Source organism: Octodon degus, unplaced genomic scaffold (assembly GCF_000260255.1).
Source record: "Octodon degus isolate 3935 unplaced genomic scaffold, OctDeg1.0 scaffold00037, whole genome shotgun sequence".
NCBI classification, from domain to species: Eukaryota; Metazoa; Chordata; class Mammalia; order Rodentia; family Octodontidae; genus Octodon; species Octodon degus.
The window spans coordinates 9,514,544-9,531,892 of NW_004524613.1; the positions used below are offsets into that span (position 1 = coordinate 9,514,544).

The following is a 17,349-nucleotide window of genomic DNA, read 5'->3' on the forward strand; positions in this document are numbered from 1 at the left end:
TGAACCGCGGTCCCTGTGCTTTGCCAAGCTTGTTCGAAGTAGGTGCTTTAGACCACTGAGCCATCTCTCCAGCCCCATAGACCCCTTCTTTTTGCATCTGTGCTTGCATGAAAATCAGTTGCATAAGACTTTGTAATTCTGCTGACCTCATGGCATTGAGACCATGACAGGAAGAGGCCTCTCTCTGCCCCCTCTTCCTTCCTTCCTTCCATTCTTCCTTCCTTCCTTCCTTCCTTCCTTCCTTCCTTCCTTCCTTCCTTTTACTCTTTCTTCTCTTTTAAAAGATATCCAAACAAGGAAAGTTCAGCTAAGACTGTCTAGATTCCAGTAGCTTTGCAATTATTAAACTATTTGGTCTTGGGTCTACTTTACCTTTTTAAATTGAAGATGCAAAAGCACTTTTGTAAATTTTTATCCATCAATATTTATCATATTACAAATGAATGCTGAGGCATTTAAAAATCACATAAATTCATTAAAAAATAATCAACCTGGTATAGCAATATGCGATGCTGATGGAAAGAGTAACTATTTCTGAAACAACAACAGGAATTAGTGGGGAAAGCACTACTGTTTTAAATTTTTGTAAACGCCTTTACTTAAAATCTGGATTTTCATATCTATGTCTCCACTCAATCCACTGTGATGCCACCTGTCGTGTGGCTTTGGGACCCACCGACCACGTGAGATAATGAGAATGGAAATGTTTAATAACCTCTTATTCAGTTTACTTATGTACATAGTTTTGACCTTGTGGACTTGTTCAAAAAGTCTCAGGGATTCCCTACCGGGTTCCCAAATTATGCTCTGAGGGGGCAAGCCCTGTAGCTCAGTTCTTTAAGTGGCTGCTTCAACAAAGCAGTCAGGCTCAGGTTGCTTGGGTTCGATCCCCACAACACAAGACAGCCAGTCATGCCTTGAAGGCATTCCGAGCAAAAACAAAACAAAACAAAACAAAAAAAACCCAACAAAAAACAACAACAACAACAACAAAAAAAAAAAACAAAAAAAACCACTTCTGCCAAAGTATGCTCTGAGAACCCTTGTGGTGGTATATCCTCTAGTTTCTTTCTGATCATGGCTCTCCTGTCTCCATGACAACCTGCATCCCATAATGAGCAGAACAAAACAGGCTTATGCAGAACTGTCAAGTACTTGGCTTCTATCTGCCTGCTCGCAAGGTCTCCAGATTTTGAGGGTTCTGTCTGTTGACTCCCCAGGTACTTCCTCTGGTCCAGGTGCCTAGATCCTCAAAGTCTGACGTAAGCCGGAAGGACATGGCTCCTATTTTGTGCTTGTGGCTGAAAAGGTAGATAATCACAGCTGTCTTGGAGCTTTCTGGAATAACCTCACTATCTAATATGGCAAGCACCAGAAGGATGTGGCTATTGTATACTTAAAACGTGGCTAATGCGATTAAGGGAGGGAGCCATGTTATTTTATTTTAATTTAACTTAAATCCAAGTATCTATATGTTGTCACTCCTGTGTCATCACACCATACTTCGCGGGTACTTGCATACTCCTGTCCCTGAAGCAGTGGAAAGAAACCCTTGGAAGGGTTTTGAACGTGGGGTGGTGAGGGTGACACCTTCCGTTCTGTGTTTTCACGCCTGACCAGCATGCTGTTGTGCTTCTCTCCCCAGGACACAGGCCCCACCATGAGGCCCCAGCCCCTCGGGAGCCCGCGCGCCCCCCTGGCCCCGGGCGCACCGTGCTAGCCCTGCCAGGTGTGGGGACGCGCGGTAGCCATGGCCAGCCACGTGGACCTGCTGACCGAGCTGCAGCTGCTGGAGAAGGTGCCCACGCTGGAGCGGCTGCGCGCCGCGCAGAAGCGTCGGGCGCAGCAGCTGAAGAAGTGGGCGCAGTATGAGCAGGACCTGCAGCACCGCAAGCGCAAACACGAGCGGAAGCGCAGCGCTGGAGGCCGCCGCAAAAAGGTGTCCTTCGAGGCCAGCGTGGCCCTGCTGGAGGCTTCGCTGCGCAACGACGCCGAGGAGGGTAAGTGGCTGGGCCTCGGGTCCAGGTGGGGTCTGGGCCTCCGTGCTGCCTCTCCCCAGCAAAGGCAGCGACGCCCCTCTTCGTCTTTGCGAGGGCATGCTCCCAGGAAAATCTTTGGCTTTGTTTCTTAGATTTTTGTTGTTGTTGGAAACAAGGATTCCATCCTTTAGCTAATGAATACCATAATAATTTCCTTCACGCCAATATTTACTGACAACCTACTTCCTATGCGCTGCGATTCTAGATGCAGTATGAGCGCATTAGGCCTGATTTCTCCGCTCCAACAACTGGCTGATCTGGGGCCTTGCGTTTCTTAAGCCCTTCCTCTGTGGCCCCTTGCCTGTGAGATCTGCATGCCCTCCTGGTTGCACGGGTCTCCCCTGCAGCAGGCAACAGTGGAGGAGGTACAGCAGAGAACAGACCCCATGGCAGAGTCCCAGGTCTGGATAGCACCTCTGTGACTCAGGCGGTAGGCAGTCCCTCGCTCCTTGTGTTTGGTGAAAAATGAATCTAATGATAAAGTCTACTGTAAGCACCTGCTGTGAGTGTTAAATTAGAAACTACTTGTAAAGTTCCCTTAGCCAGGTGTGGTGGTACACACCTGTTGTCCCAGCACTCAGGAGGCTGAGGCAGGAGGACCATTGTGAGATTGAGGCTGGCCTGGGCTACAGAATGAGCTCAAGGCCAGCCTGAGCTCCACAGTGAGACCTTGTCTCAAAAAGACAAAATAATAATAATAATAATAATGGTAATAATGATAAAAAAATAATAAAGTTCCCTTAGACATAGTGCCTTCATGCTGACTGTAAATGTTTTAGGTATTATGTATATAACATCTATTTCACCATAGATTGTTATAATATAGTTTAGTGTACTATAATATAGTTTGTATTAGCATAGAATGTCAATAAAGCCTGGAAATATAGACAAATGTGCCTATTCAAGGTTGTCTAGGTCATTTTACCTCTATCAGTGAATAAATAAATGTAAATATGTTCATATAGCCTGCTTCCAGATTATATGGGTTCTTTTCCTTTTATTTTATTGGGTTATATTATTGCTATGGGTCCCGTCATCCAGATATCACCAGACTCAAGAGCCCCATCTAATACCACCCATTGTGTATGTGGGAAACAGGGACCCAGAATGGCTTGGACCTTTGGCTGAGGTGTCAGGGCAGGATCAAAATCCCCAGGACCTAAGTGTCCATCACTGCCCCCACGGCATTGAAGGTTTGCCTCACATTGTAAAGCTGCGTGATGGCTCCATGACTTGACCCATGCCTTCTCTTTGTGTGTTCTGAGGGGGTCATGCCTGTCACCACAACTGGGCTTTATGCACACCACCTTTGATACCCTCAGCAGCCTCCCTTTTATCCCCAGATGCCCAAGCCTAGCTGGCTGCTCCTGGAGAGACCTCACACGTTTCCTGAGCCCCTCTACCCATCCTCCAAGACCTGTGCTAAGGCAGTCAATGGAAGAACTGAGGGGTAGTGGCCCTTACAACACAGAAGGGCATTGGGTTTTCCAGCTCCAACATCTTTACTCCCAAAAGATGTGAAATCTGAATTACTCCCTGACTGGAACCAGAGAGCCCACCTGATGCCACAAGTGGCAAATTCCATAGCTGACTGCATGTGTTGAATTGTGGTTCAAATACAGATGTGCTAAAACTAGTGCATAGGATTACCTGCAGGCTGTGTGTAAAAGTGTGTGTGTGTGTGTGTGTGTGTGTGTGTGTGTGTGTGAAAGTGAAGCATAGAAGAGTTTCTTGTTTAGACTTGGGTTCTATTCCTGAGATATCTCATTATGCACATGCAAATATTCCAAACTTTTTAAAGTCTAAAAAATAAAACCTTTCTGGTCCCAAGCATTTTGGATAAGGGATTCTCAACCTCTGCAAACACAATTCCATTTTCATCCTGGTGACCTGGGCTCTAGAAGAGGAGCAGAGATGTGCTCCCAGAACTGCTTGGCTGGAAACAGCTCTGCTGAGGGCCTGGGGGGAGCAGCATCCCCCCCCCCCCCCCCCAAGGCATGAAGTCGCAGGCTCAGGGACGTGGCCTCGAGGCTCCTTCCCACATGTGCTTTACTGGATGACATGGCAGCACGTCCCACTCAGTGGGTGGCTCATCATGATGTCTAATTTTTGACGGAGGGATCGGCTCATCAGCTCTTCTCTCCCCACTCATCGTTCACTCCCCACTAACCTGATGAAGCCCCCTTCCCCTTCTGGGGGCACCTCAGGGGCTCTGTGAGCTGCCTGTGTGGCATCTCCCCTTAGTGTCTGTCCTGTGTACTGATTAGAAAGAACACTGGCCTTGGAGTCCAAGGACCAGTCCTTGTGCTTCCTGGCTACCCTTACCTGTGACCCTGAGCAGTTTGTTCCTCTTCTCTGGTCTGATTTCTCAGATGTGTAAAATAGGATCTTGAACACTTGCCCCCAAGAAGGTGTGGCAGAATTGGAAAAAACCTAGCATGTGACAGCTCTTTAAAAAGTTACCCTGTGCCCTGTATCAGTGCAGTGGCAATTTAAACACATTTTTTTTTGCATGTTTTGGCAGACTTTAATGTTTTGGAGAACTCAGATATACATAAACATATTCTTCTCGTAAAAATCAAACACGTCTCTTAACATCCAGCAGAAAAGTATAAAAATGAAGTATAAGAAGTAAAGCCATGCTGTTATGTTGAGCTGTAGGGGACTCAGGTCAACAATTTCTGACATTGCCAGTGAAGCGGAAGACCCAATACTATTATGGACTAATGGACTCTTTTAGAATATTTTGCTGAGTTAACACACCTATAATATTCAGATAACGGAACTTAACAAAAAAAGGGGATACAGATGAATGTCCATTTTGTATCTGTATATTCAAAATGGTTGCATTCTCTTAATGAATAGAGGGATTTGTTCTAATAGTGTTTGTAAGTAGGATATCATTTCCGCATCTTGTACAGCAATTAACCACTAGGAAGAATGTATGCAATGTGTTAATTATTGAAACTGTCCTATCAATTTGGTTTGAAACTGTCTCATTGCTATTTGTTTCTCAATAAAATTATGGAAAAAAATTCGAACACGTCTATAATTCCAGCTACTTGGGATGCTGAGGCAAGAGGATTACAAATTTCAGGCTAGCCTGAAGTAACTTAGTAGACCCTATCTTAAGCCAGAAAAAAAGTCTGGTGAAAAGCTTTTGCCTATCATATGCAAGGCCTTGGGTTTAGTCCCCAGCAACACACACACACACACACACACACACACACACACACACACACGCCCGTCAAACATATAAACAAGGTAACAAGTCTTTGTTCCTTCCTTCCTTCTTCTATGATCGCTGCATGTTGGACTGATGCGTTTCCTTCCCGGCATTGCTCATTTGTCTACGTATTTGTATTTGATATTTTTTTTTTTTTACATATTTGTTTTTTAATCTATGTATTTGTAAACTTGAGAAATATAGAGCTGAGTTTCATTTTCTCTTTCAAACTTTTACATTAAGTGATGACATCTTGGAATCTTGAATATATTATTCTACGGTTTCCTTTTTTTCTTTTTACTCCACATTGTGTGTTGGAAATATTTTTATGTGGAGTGTAGTAGATTTGTGTTGTTCATTTTTGCTGCTGTGTAGTACTCTGTAGTATGGTCTTACCAGAATTTTTGCTCTGGTTATTGATGGCCATAGAGATTTTTTCCCAGTATTTCTGCTTTTGATATAATTGAATATTTTGTGCACATATCCCACTCATTGTTTCGGACAGAATAGGAAACTAGAAGAGCTGGACTGAAGGGCATTACATTTAAATGAGAAAAATGCTAGCCCCTATGGGCTGCACTGTGGGGATGGCAGGGCCATAGCCCTGTGCTCTGTGGCTTGCTGGGGGCAAGGTGGGGTGAAAGGAGCCCCTGGGGTCCACAGGTGGCTGGTGGGAGAGGGTGAGCTGCCATCAGTCCGCCCTTGCGCTTGTTGGGTTGTGTTCCACTTCCTGGCAGCATGACAGCTCACTGGCTGACAACTTCTGCTTGCTGGTGGAGCTGGTGTTTGGGAGGCTGCTGGGGTGTTCGAGCACAGTGGGGTGGGATCGTGGGGGCAGCTCCCCCGCGCCTTTGAGCTCATAGCATCCTCTGAGTCAACCTTCCTCACCTGCAGGTGGAATGTGAGTTCCCTTCCCGAGAGGGAGCACTGAATTTCCTTCTCTGGCCCTGCATTGCCCTTCCACTAGTGTCTCTGGACCTTGGACTCTCTGAGCCCCACCCACACTGCGCTTAGTCACCCTCGCATAGGTCGGCTAGCTGGGGGTGGGGGTGGGGGGTCCTGGCTCCTCCCATGTGCTCCGTCACTTGCACTTGCGCTGTGGTTCCCTCTATCCAAAGCATTCTTTCTCTGGCTGAGTCATCCAACTCTTCAGGTTTGGGTCCAGCATGACCTCTGGGGAGCCATCGCCGAGCCTTTTCTGCACCCACCTCATCACTAATTAGAGCAGAAAATTCATAGCTGATACTTAGTGGCAGGCAGGATAGTGGTAGGCCCAGGACTACAGATTGCAGTTTGTCCTCTGGGATTGGAATCCCAGCTCTACTGCTTACTCTCTGTGCATTTTCAGGAAATGTTACTTAACTCGTTGGTGCCTCGGTTACCCCATTTGTAAAGATGAGGAAAATTATATCTGCCTTGTAAAGTTAGTGAGAGATTCAATTGAGTTGGCAAATGATGAAATGATATGATAAAAACTGGGTAAGTTATATAAATTGTTGTCTGTACATTCTCTACTATTGTACATTTATGTAATCTCTTATTACTATGTATTCTGATTGTCATCTTCATGATTATTTATCAGGTGCTGACTTTGCACCAGGCCTTGCTTCTCACATGGTAACTCAGTTAATCCTCACAAGCAACCCTGTGAGCGTACAAAGAAAAGTCAAACTCCGTTTAAAAAAAAATACCTTGGGGTTTAATTTACATATCATAACATTTGCCCATTTTAAGGGTACAACTCAGTGGTTTTCAGCTCATCTACAGAGTTGTGCGACCACTACAATCTAGTTTTAGAGCATTTTTATCCAAAAAGCTTCTTGCCAAAGTGTAGTCCTTCCAGGGTCCCAGCCCAGCCGCAGCTCCAGGCAACCACTAATCTACTTTTTCCCTCTCTGTGTTTGACTCTCTGCTGGATGTTTCATTTACATGACATCAAACAATATATGACTTTTTGTGATTGGCTGTTTGTCATTCTCAGCTATAGTGAATACTGCTGTTAAGAACCAATGTAGGCCAAGGAGATAGCTCAGTAGGATAAGCATTTGCCTGGTAAACACAAGATTCTGAGTTCAATCCCCAGTACCACAAAAAAAAAAAAAAAAGAACCAATGTATGCAGGCCTTTGTGTAGACATTTGTACTTGGTGCTCTTGGGTGCTTACCTTGGAGAACAATTGCTGGGTCAAGTTGTACATTTATGCTTAACTTTTTTTTTGGTGGTACCAGGGGTCAAACCTCAGGACCTTGCGCTTTCCAGGCACATTTATGCTTAACTTTTAAGGAAAAGATTGAATGGTTGTCTAAATTGGCAGCACCATGTTGCCTTTTCAGACCTGTTTTACACACCAGGGATGAGAGGCTCAGAGAGGGTAACCAATGGCCAAGTTCTCACAGGATTTAAGTGGCAGGTCCAGGACTGCAGCTCGCCCAGCAGTCTCTGAAGTCCTGGCATTGAACTACTAGTCAATCTAGACACTTCCTGCCTTTCCTGCCTTTGGTTTTCTCTAAAAAACAGAAGAATCACTCAATAGTTATGATCTGTGTATCTTTCCAGCTGCGTGGGCCCAGGCATTTCTCTTGGCCTCAGGCCCTTGGTTTTGGGGGCCCCAGAGAAGCCCTTTACCCCCTTGCCTTCACTTCTTTTCTGGGCCCAGTAGCCCAGCCTTTTTTGAAACCACTGATGTATGTTATTAGAACTTCTGTTTTTCTTTCAGAGTGTGTAGGGTTTTTTGTATGGAAACTGTTCATGTTTAAAAGAATGAGTGATTCTCTTACTCTAAATTTAACTCAAGTGTTATTCTCATGGTAAAGGTTTTCAATCTTTTTTTTTTTTTTTTTAAAGCAATGGAAACTTTCCTTTAATTGAAATATTATGCAGAAACCTAGCACTGTATGTAAAACAGATGGCAGAGCGCTTCTGGCTGCAGTTTGCTGTGGGGCGTTGAGCCTCTCCATTCAGCCACTGCGGACCTCTCCCAAGCCCGGGCCACTGGTGGACACCTGGGCTCTGGATCCCCCAAGGAAATGGCTCTGATTTTCACTTTTGGTGATTTTGGAAAAGGAAGCTTTTCTTTGCATATAAAATAATGTTTCCTTGTAGAAAAATTTGAAAGTGTAGAAAAAGATGGAACATTAATTAAAAAGGCAAAATTATCCATACTCCCATTGAACACCAATAGCCAGTGATAATATTTTGGTATTGTTTTTATCACTGAAACAGACAGTGTTCTAACATTTGGTAATTTAAGGAAAGTTTAACACTAAAACAACTTGGAGAGTTTAGGGGGGTTGGCTCTCAATTTTTCTGTCCCTTCCCCTTTTTGCTGTGGTAGGAATCAAACCCAGGACTTTATGCATTCCAGGCCAGTGAGCTACCTTTGACTTGCATTCCAACCCAACTCTTGTTCCCAGAGCTCCTGTACTTTCTGTGAACCGAGAACCTCTTAAGAGCTTTTGTTTGACAGGGCTCTATCTATTACTATTTATTGGATTAGAAATTAAAGCTGACTAATTAAACATTTATTAATTTATTCGATCAGAACATTTAAACTCATCTTTTGTACTAATTATTGCTGCATAGCAGATGAGCACATAACTCCGTTGCCTAAGACGGTAAATACTTACAGTTTCCCATGATTACTGTGGCTCAGGAATCCAGGAGAAGCCTAGCTGGGTGGTTCTTGTTCAGAATCTCTCCAGGTAGTGGTCATCCCAAGGCTTAGTGGTAGTTAAAAGACCCCCTTCCAAATGGGTGCACTCACGTGGCTCTTGGCAGGAGACCTCAGTTCTTTGCTGTGTAAGCCCCTGTGTTGGGCTGCTTGAGCATCCTCTCAACATGGCAGGTGGCTGTTTTGAGGAGGAGCCATCCAAGAGACGCAGAGAGCTGCCACACCCCTGTGACCTCAGGGCTCACACACCACCCCTCCACTATGTTCTGTTCATGAGAAATGACTCACTCAGGCCAGGCCACACACAAAGGGTAGGGAAATCAGCTAGCTACATCACTGCATGAAGAGGAATTTACGGACATGTTTTACAAGCTCTATGTTAACGTAAATATTTTTTTTTATGAAAAATAGTGTTTTTGAAAGCAAAACACTAATGAGCAGAATCACCTTGTTTTATACTTTTGCAAGTCTTTTTCAACTCAGGCATCACAGAAGACAGGTACATTCTCTTATCTGCTGTTGCCCTCAGTCTGTTGGGATCTTTTCTTTTTTATTTTATTGAGAAACAAATAGCAATGAGACAGTTTCAAAACAGGTTAGTAGGACAGTTGCAATAATTAATACATTGCACATTGTTTCGTAGTATTCATAGTACAAGATGCAGACATGACATCCTGTCCAAACACTGTTAGTACAAATCTTCTCATTGAAGGGATCTGTTATTCTAGTTGAAGTAAACAAAAAAAAGCTTATTTGGAATAGGGAGAAAATAATTGACTTTTAAGATAATTATAGATATTGTTTGATACTATATCTGAACAAGTGGTACAGGTTAATTGCAATGTAGACTCTGAGACCATTTCAATTTTTAACTTTTCTTGCTCTGTTACATTAAAATCTATTGACCTGCGTTGCATTTTGAGTGGCTTTTTACCCATGCAGACTTTTTAAAGATCATATGTTAGTCTCTTAAAAAAAAAAAACCAAACACTGGTCATTGCATTCTAAATGGTAACACATTTCATTATATAATTCCAACACCACTCTAACCAGAAAGTTGAACAACTACGAAACTGTAAGTGAATGAGGACTATCCACACATTCTGAAACTCAGAGTTTTGGCCATGGATGTAGCTTAGTGATACAACATGTGCTTAGTGTGAGTAAAGCCTTGGGTTCTTTTTTTTTTGGCGGAACTGGGGATGGAACTCAGGTCCTTGCACTTGCCAGGGAAGTGCTTATTCCACTGAGCCATCTCCCTGGCCCCAAGCCTTGGGTTCTTGATGCTGTCTCAATTACTCTTCTCTCCTTGTTGGGACAGAGTACCCAACACCCAAAATGAAGGAAGGAAAGGTTTATTTAGCTCAGTTAGTGGAGGTTTCAGTCCATACTCAGCTGGCTCCAAGGCAGAGTGGTATACGGCTGAGGGCAGCAGTTCATGGCACCAGGAAACAGCAAAGAGCCAAGGGAGGAGCAGCTGCTTTGGCCACTCTCCCTTCCTTGTATTCAGGCTCTCTGCCTGGGGTGTGTGTGTGTGTGTGTGTGTGTGTGTGTGTGAGTAACACTCACACCCATAATCCCAGCATTGGATCATGAGTTAATCACATACTCTAGAAGCCTGCCCCAATGGCTGCATGAGGCTTTGGGGGAACAACTAGACACAAACCACAACAGATGCCTAGCATGTGTGCGTACACACATGTAAGAACATACACGCATTTAAAAATGTAAAAAAAAAAAATATTTTTAAAAGCTTAAAATCCTTCCTAGCCATGGAAGAGCATATTCTTGTGTATTGGCAAAGCTGTCACCATTTAATTGGTATCAGATTCTGACTGGCACAAATAACATTCTTTGCCGTTTAAAACCTGGAGGAGCTCTTTCCCGTCTTGCAAGATGGCTGGTGAAAAAAACTGAGAAGCCAGACAGTAAAGAGAAGAAACCTGAAGCCCACAAGGCTTCTGCCAGTGGTACTGGTAAAAAGGGTAAAGTGAAGAAGGCAAAAAAGTCCAAAAAGAGGCAACCCCACTGCAGCCGAAATCCTGGCCTGGTTAGAGGAACTGGTAGATACTCACGATTTGCTATGTATCCCAGAAAGGTTTTGTGTGAGAGAAGGTACACAGCTGCTAAATCAAAGGTTGAGAAGAAAAAGAAGGAGAAAGTTCTTGTTACAATCATAAAACGGGTCGGTGGGAACAAGAATGGAGGTAGCTGGGTGGTTGAGCTTTGAAAAATGCCTAGATCCTACCCTACTGAAGATGTGCCCCGAAAGCTTTTGAGCCACGGCAAGAAACCCTTCAGTCAGCATGTGAGAAACTCTGAGTTAGCATCCTCTCGGCACCATCTTGATCATCCTCACTGGGCGTCACAGAGGCAAGAGAGTGGTCTTCCTGAAGCAGTTGGCCAGTGGCTTGCTACTTGTGACTGGGCCTTTTAGCCTTAATTGTGTTCCTCTACGAAGAACACACCAGAAATTTGTCATTGCCACCTCTATAAAAATTGACATCAGCAAAGTGAAAATCCCCAAACACCTCCCTGATGCTTACTTCAAGAAGAAGCTGCAGAAACCCAGACACCAGGAGGGCAAGATCTTACAGAGAGAGACCAGATTTCAGAGCAGCGCAAGGTGGATCAGAAAGCGGTGGACTCACAGATTTTATCAAAAAATCAAAGCTGTTTGTTCCTCAGCTCCGGGGCTACCTGCGATCCGTTTTTGCTCTGACAAATGGAATTTATCCTCATAAATTAGTGTTCTAAATTTCTTACTAAGAACCTAATTAAATAACTGATACATTAAACAAAAAAAAAAAAAAAAACCTGGAGGAGGCCAGGTTATCAGGCAAACTGTTCTAATGAGTGTTCAAATGTTTCTAGGAAGCAGAACTCCGTGCTGATGGCTCATGGAAACAGGGCGAGGTAATCAAGAAAACCAGAGTGATAAAGGGTGAAGTCTTTCACAGCATGTTGCAGTGGGTCACCAGACTTAGTGAAAAGTGGACATTTTGAATAATTTAGAAACTACCAAGGCAGTATTTTGAATATACCTGAACTGTTAAAACTAGTATTAAAGATACTTTCTTGATATAATTAAAAAAAACTTAAAATCATATTTTTGGCAACAAATTCTTTTTCTTGTCTTTTTTTCCTGGTGATCCCCACCTTTGTTGAGACAGAGTCTTGCTCAGTTACTCAGGTTGGCTTTCAGCTTGTGATCTTCCTGCCTCACTCCCGGAGTGGCCGGGATTATCCGTGTGTGCCACCATGCTTGGCTGTTGTCAGTTCTGAGTGGATCTCTTTGTTCATTTTAGAGAACAGGTCTTTTTTTTTTTGCAGAACTGGGGATTGAACTCAGGCCCTCGCACTTGCTGGGCAAGTGCTTATTCTACTGAGCCATCTCCCTGGCCCCTAGAGAACAGGTCTTGAAGTAGAAACAGTGTTGTGTGAGAGAAGAGGCCAGCTTGGTTCACGGTGTAAACAGTTGCTCAAGTAATGCAGACTGAGATGATGAGCATCCCTTGTGTGTCTTTCTCATCTTGTCACACGTTGTATTACCAGGAAATGTACTCAGCTACTGCCAATCTAATAAAATGGCTGCATGTGACTGCTTCATCAGGTGATTGTTTTTCAACTCTACATATAAAACAGGGAAGAGTACCCCGACTGCTGGCCCAGCTGGTGCTGCTGGGCTGAGTCCCTTGAAGTGACAGTAGCCTTACTCAACACTGCTTTTGTGCTATCATGCAAATAGCAACACAGTGAAGAATGCAAATATTGTTTAGTGTTTGTATGAAAGTACTTAGGCCTCCTGAATACCCTGACAGTATCTTGGGGACCTGTTCAAAAACCACCCTTTCATGGGAACTAAGCAGGAGTGGCACAGTGTCCTAAGGCAGCAGAAGTGGGGAGCTGGTATTACTCTGGGACCTGGGGGCTGAGGGAAGGTGGGCACCACAGCCCAAAGTGGGTGCTCTGTGGAGAGGAGGGGCAGCTTCCGCCTCATCTCCCTTCTGCTGATGCTTCCATTATGGAACCCAACCAGAGTGCACAAGTTGAGGAAGCCTTTGTGTGGTCCGTGGGGAAGGAGGTGTTCCCCAGCACAGAGAAGGGGACATATGATAATCACCCAGTTGTATTCAACTCTTTCAATCTCTGCATAGAGTGTGTATATTTAAACCATTGTTTTACTCCTACCATTCACTTGTCATTTCAACAACATAAGGGGGCCTGGCCCTAGCTCAGGCCTTTAAGCGGCTGCTTCCACAAAGCTGTCAGCCTCAGGTTGCTGGAGTTCGAACCTCACACCTCTCCAGCTGGCCAAAAGTGCCCTGAAGGCATTCGAGGAACAACAACAACAACAAAAAAGCCTTATTTCAACAACATTAGAGATCTACTGTGTACTTTGAAGAGCCTAAACAACATCGTGGTACAAATAGACTAAGGTGAGCGGCCACTATGTTAGCAGCAGTGTCAGGGGCAGCATCTCCGAGGTGATTTGGGCTGAGCTTGCATGTGGAGGCATCTGGAGGAAAAGCCTAAAGGGCCCTCGATGAGAATGGACTTGGGGTTCTTGAAGACAGAGAGAAGGGGAGATGGGGAGGTGGGAGTTAAGAGGTGGGTTGGAGAAGAGCAGTGTTCCATGGGGACTGCATGAGAGGTACACATTTAAATTCAGTCAGATGAAAAGCCACAGGGGGGGAGGCAGGCATGGTAGCGCATACCTACAATCCCAGCTACGTGGTAGGCTGAAGCAGGAGGATCATAAGTTTGAGGCCAGTCTAGGCAGCTTAGTGGTATTCTGTCTTAAATTAAAAAAGGGCTTGGGCTCTCACTCAATGGTAGAAGCACTTGTTTAGCATGTGTAAGACCCTGGGCTGGATTTTCAGTACACTATAAAGAAAAGAAAGGAAAGGAAAGAAGAGGAGAGGAGAGGAAAGCAAAGGAAAGGAAAGGAAAGAAAAGAAAAGAAAGCAAAGGAAAGCAAAGGGAAAGGAAAGACAATGATGCCACTGGTGAGTTTTGAGGGGAATTCTGTTGAATAGAGATTTTGAATTACATATTGTCCTGGCCACTGAGCTTGGTAGCATCATACTTTGGTACTCAACTGCTTTGATCTCATTGAATGTGGTACATGATGCCTTTTGGTGAGGAAATTTTGTCCTAGTGCTTTGTTTGGTTGCTCGTCAGTGTCGTTTGCCTCTGGCTCACTGCCCTTTCTAGCCACAGAAGTCTAATGCCACAAGGGAGTGGAACCTACAGGGCTGTGTCCAGCAGTGCAAGAATGGAGTCCTCAATGATGCCTGAGTGTTGGGCTCAAGCAACTACATGGATAACAGTGTCATACTCTGACACCGAGAAGGTTGAGAGAGAAGGGAGATGGGCATTTGGAGAAAACACGTGTCCTGTAGGACAGACCAAGTGGGAGAATCTTTTTCCCATTTCATTGGAGATGTCCAAGCCAGGGGAGCATGTGGGTCTGGAGCTCTGGGGAGAAGCTGGGGTGGATGTGACTCTTTGGGCATCATTAGCACAAGAGTGCAATCTTCCCAACGCCAAGGAAAATGTGGAGTCATCTGGGAATCAAGGCTACATAGAGCAAGGGGCCGAGGCAGGAGAAGGCCCCTGCAACTGCAGCAAATACACATTCAGCCAAGAAATGGTAAAGCATGGAGAATCAACTGCCGGACCTGGAATCCAGCTACTGAGGAGGCTGAGGCCGGAAGATTTATGAGTTTGAGGACAGCCTGGGAAATTTCGCAAGACTCTGTCTCTAAATAAATGCATACAAAAAAAAAAAAAGCTAGAAATGTAGTTCCTTGATAGCCTCAATAACATAGCTTAAAAAAAAAATCTGTCAGGGTGGTAGAAAGAAACCTGTGATGGCATGGTGTCGCAGAAGCATTAGACAGATGGGTTTCTAGAGGGAGAGTGTCTCAGTTACTCTTCTCTCATTGCTGGGACAAGTACGTGACACCCAAAATGAAGGAAGGAAAGGGTTATTTAGCTCACAGTTAGTGGAGGTTTCAGTTCATACTCGCCTGGCTCCAAGGCAGAGTGGCACGTGCCAGAGGGCAGCAGTTCACGGCAGAGGAAGGCAGCAAAACAGCAAGAGCAAAAGGGAGGAGTAACAGCAACAATGGCTAGAGAGGGCAAGTCTGTCTCCCTGAAGGTGCATTCAGGCTCTCCACCCCAGGCTGGGAGTAGTACTCACATCCATAATCCCAGCAGCACTCACACCCATAATCCCAGTGGATCATGAATTAATCACAGACTCTCAAAGTCTGCCCCATCGCTGTCTGAGGCTTTTTTTTTGGGGGGGGCGGACACAAATACAAACCATAACAGAAAGGCTGTTGGGTGAGTCCATGCTGCTGAAAGGGCAAGTATTTTGTCCTTATTAAGTCTTTGGAGACTGGGCGTGGTGGTGTACACCTATAATCCCAGCACTTGGGAGGCTGTAAACAGGAGAATCACTAAGAGTCGGGTCTATGCAATGAGACTGTGTAGACCCTGTAGACCCTGTCCTAAATACCAAAAAAAAAAAAAAGTCTTTGGAAAGGAGATTTGAGTGAAGATTTTTATATACCCGTCTGGATGTACCATAATTTATGTACCCACTCCCCTATTATTGCATTTTGAGATACTTCCTGTTTTGCTACTGTAAATTGCACTCTGATAAGTGTTGATGCCTGAAAGCTTTAGTCATAGCTTTATTTGCTCAGGGTAGATTCCTACAAGTACATGGGACGTGAGGATGTAAACACCTGTGAAGTTTCAAGCTGAACTGTTCAGTTGGTTCCCAGGAAGGTTGTGTCAGCAGGGCTTCGCCGCTTCCTTCCACATCAGCTCTGGGTGATGCCAGCAGAAACACATTGGGTTGACACTTTAATATAGTAAGAACACATTTTATTTGTTTGGTTGTGTGTGCGTGCATATGTGTGTGTGTGTGTGTGTGTGCGCGTGCGTGCGTGCGCACGTGTGCACCCACATGCTCATGCTGTGGTTTGATCTCAGGGCTTCCGGAATGCTAGACAAGTGTTCTAGTACTGAGCTACACTTCCACCTCCCATTTTTAAAATGTTGAAACAGGGTGTTCCTGAGTTGTCCAGGATAGCCCTAAACTTAGGATCCTCCTGCCTCAGCCTCTCACATAGACTGGATTACAGATGCATGCCACGGATCTGTAATGCCTGTCTGTCTTGGAGAATGTCCTTGTCTTAATTTGCATAAAGTTAAGATGTTGAAGGTCAACTACCTCTTCTTAAGTTTACTAGCCATCTCTCTCTGAGTTGTCCATTTCTTTTTTTTTTTCATTGAGCATAATGATTGTGCATTCTTGTGTATGGGAGTTGAGGGAATGTCAGTAGAGGGAGGGGTGATGTCCACCCTTTGCTCTTATATGTTTTTTTCTGCAGAGTGTGTGTTTGTTTACATTTTATTTACAGTAGTAGTTTCTATGTCTTTAGTTTCATTTTTATGTAATCAAATCTAATAATATTTGCTCCTCCCCCATATTATTGCATTCTTTGCTTTTTTTTTTTTTTTTTTTTTTTGTGGAACCAGGGATTGAACTCAGGCCCTTGCACTTGCCAGGGAAGCACTTATTCTACTGAGCCATCTCCCCAACCCCTCTTTGCTTTTATTTGTTATAAAGCTGGGATCAGAATATTAAGGTGGAATCACCTATAAGTAAAAAAGACAATAAATATCTAATTAAAAAAATCTTATTATAGGGTCTGGAGAGATAACTCGGTGGTCTGAATGCCTGCCTGGCAAGCACAAGGACCCAGGTTCAATCTCCAGTACCACATGCCATGCCTGCCTCGAACCCTGAGCGTGCTGAGCCAGCCACCGCAACCAGGCGTGGTAGTACATGCCTGTAATCCCAGTGCTGGGGAGGCTGAGAACAGGAGGATTAGTACAAGTCCAAGCTGTGTAGTGAAATCCTGTACCAAATACATAAATAAAAGGATTTAAGGGTTTTTTTATGTTATTATAATAAAGGACATATTGCCATTACCCCCCTTTCCTAATTAACACCCACTCTTTGCTTCAAAGATATGTACCCTCCTTCTTGCCACTTTCTGAAGAATCTGGAAGTCTGCTGTGTTTTCAGTTGCACTGAGGTGGCTGCCTCAATGTCCTGAGTCACTTCAAAATGTTTACCTTTCACGGTCACTTTGATTTTGAGGAAGAGCCAGGAGTTGCGCAGTGCCAAAACCAGTGAATAAGGTGGATGAGGACAAACCATAGTGTTTTTTTCTTTAATACACAGTATAAATGTTATTGGTTTATTTTGAACATGTTTGGCATAGAAATATTATACTGTAGTATTATACTGTGGTTCTGTGATATGATAGGTGTTTATATCTCTCTCATACTGTTCTTTTTTTTTTTAAAGTTTTCTTGGATATTCT

The 17,349-nt window shown here is 44.3% G+C and overlaps 1 protein-coding gene and 1 non-coding gene across 2 annotated transcripts in view; both read left to right on the plus strand.

Annotated features, from left to right (window-relative positions):
* Ppp1r16b (protein phosphatase 1 regulatory subunit 16B) overlaps positions 1-17,349 on the plus strand; it is a 112,698-nt gene that overhangs the window by 27,856 nt on the left and 67,493 nt on the right. Inside the window, exon 2 of the mRNA XM_023714961.1 lies at positions 1,646-2,000. Within this exon, the coding sequence (XP_023570729.1) occupies positions 1,751-2,000 (250 nt within the window). The 5' untranslated portion in view covers positions 1,646-1,750. The remainder of the gene's footprint in view (positions 1-1,645; positions 2,001-17,349) is intronic.
* On the plus strand, positions 10,678-10,788 carry LOC111816703. The gene has a single exon (XR_002821052.1). It is a non-coding gene; the product is annotated as a small nucleolar RNA SNORA24 (small nucleolar RNA).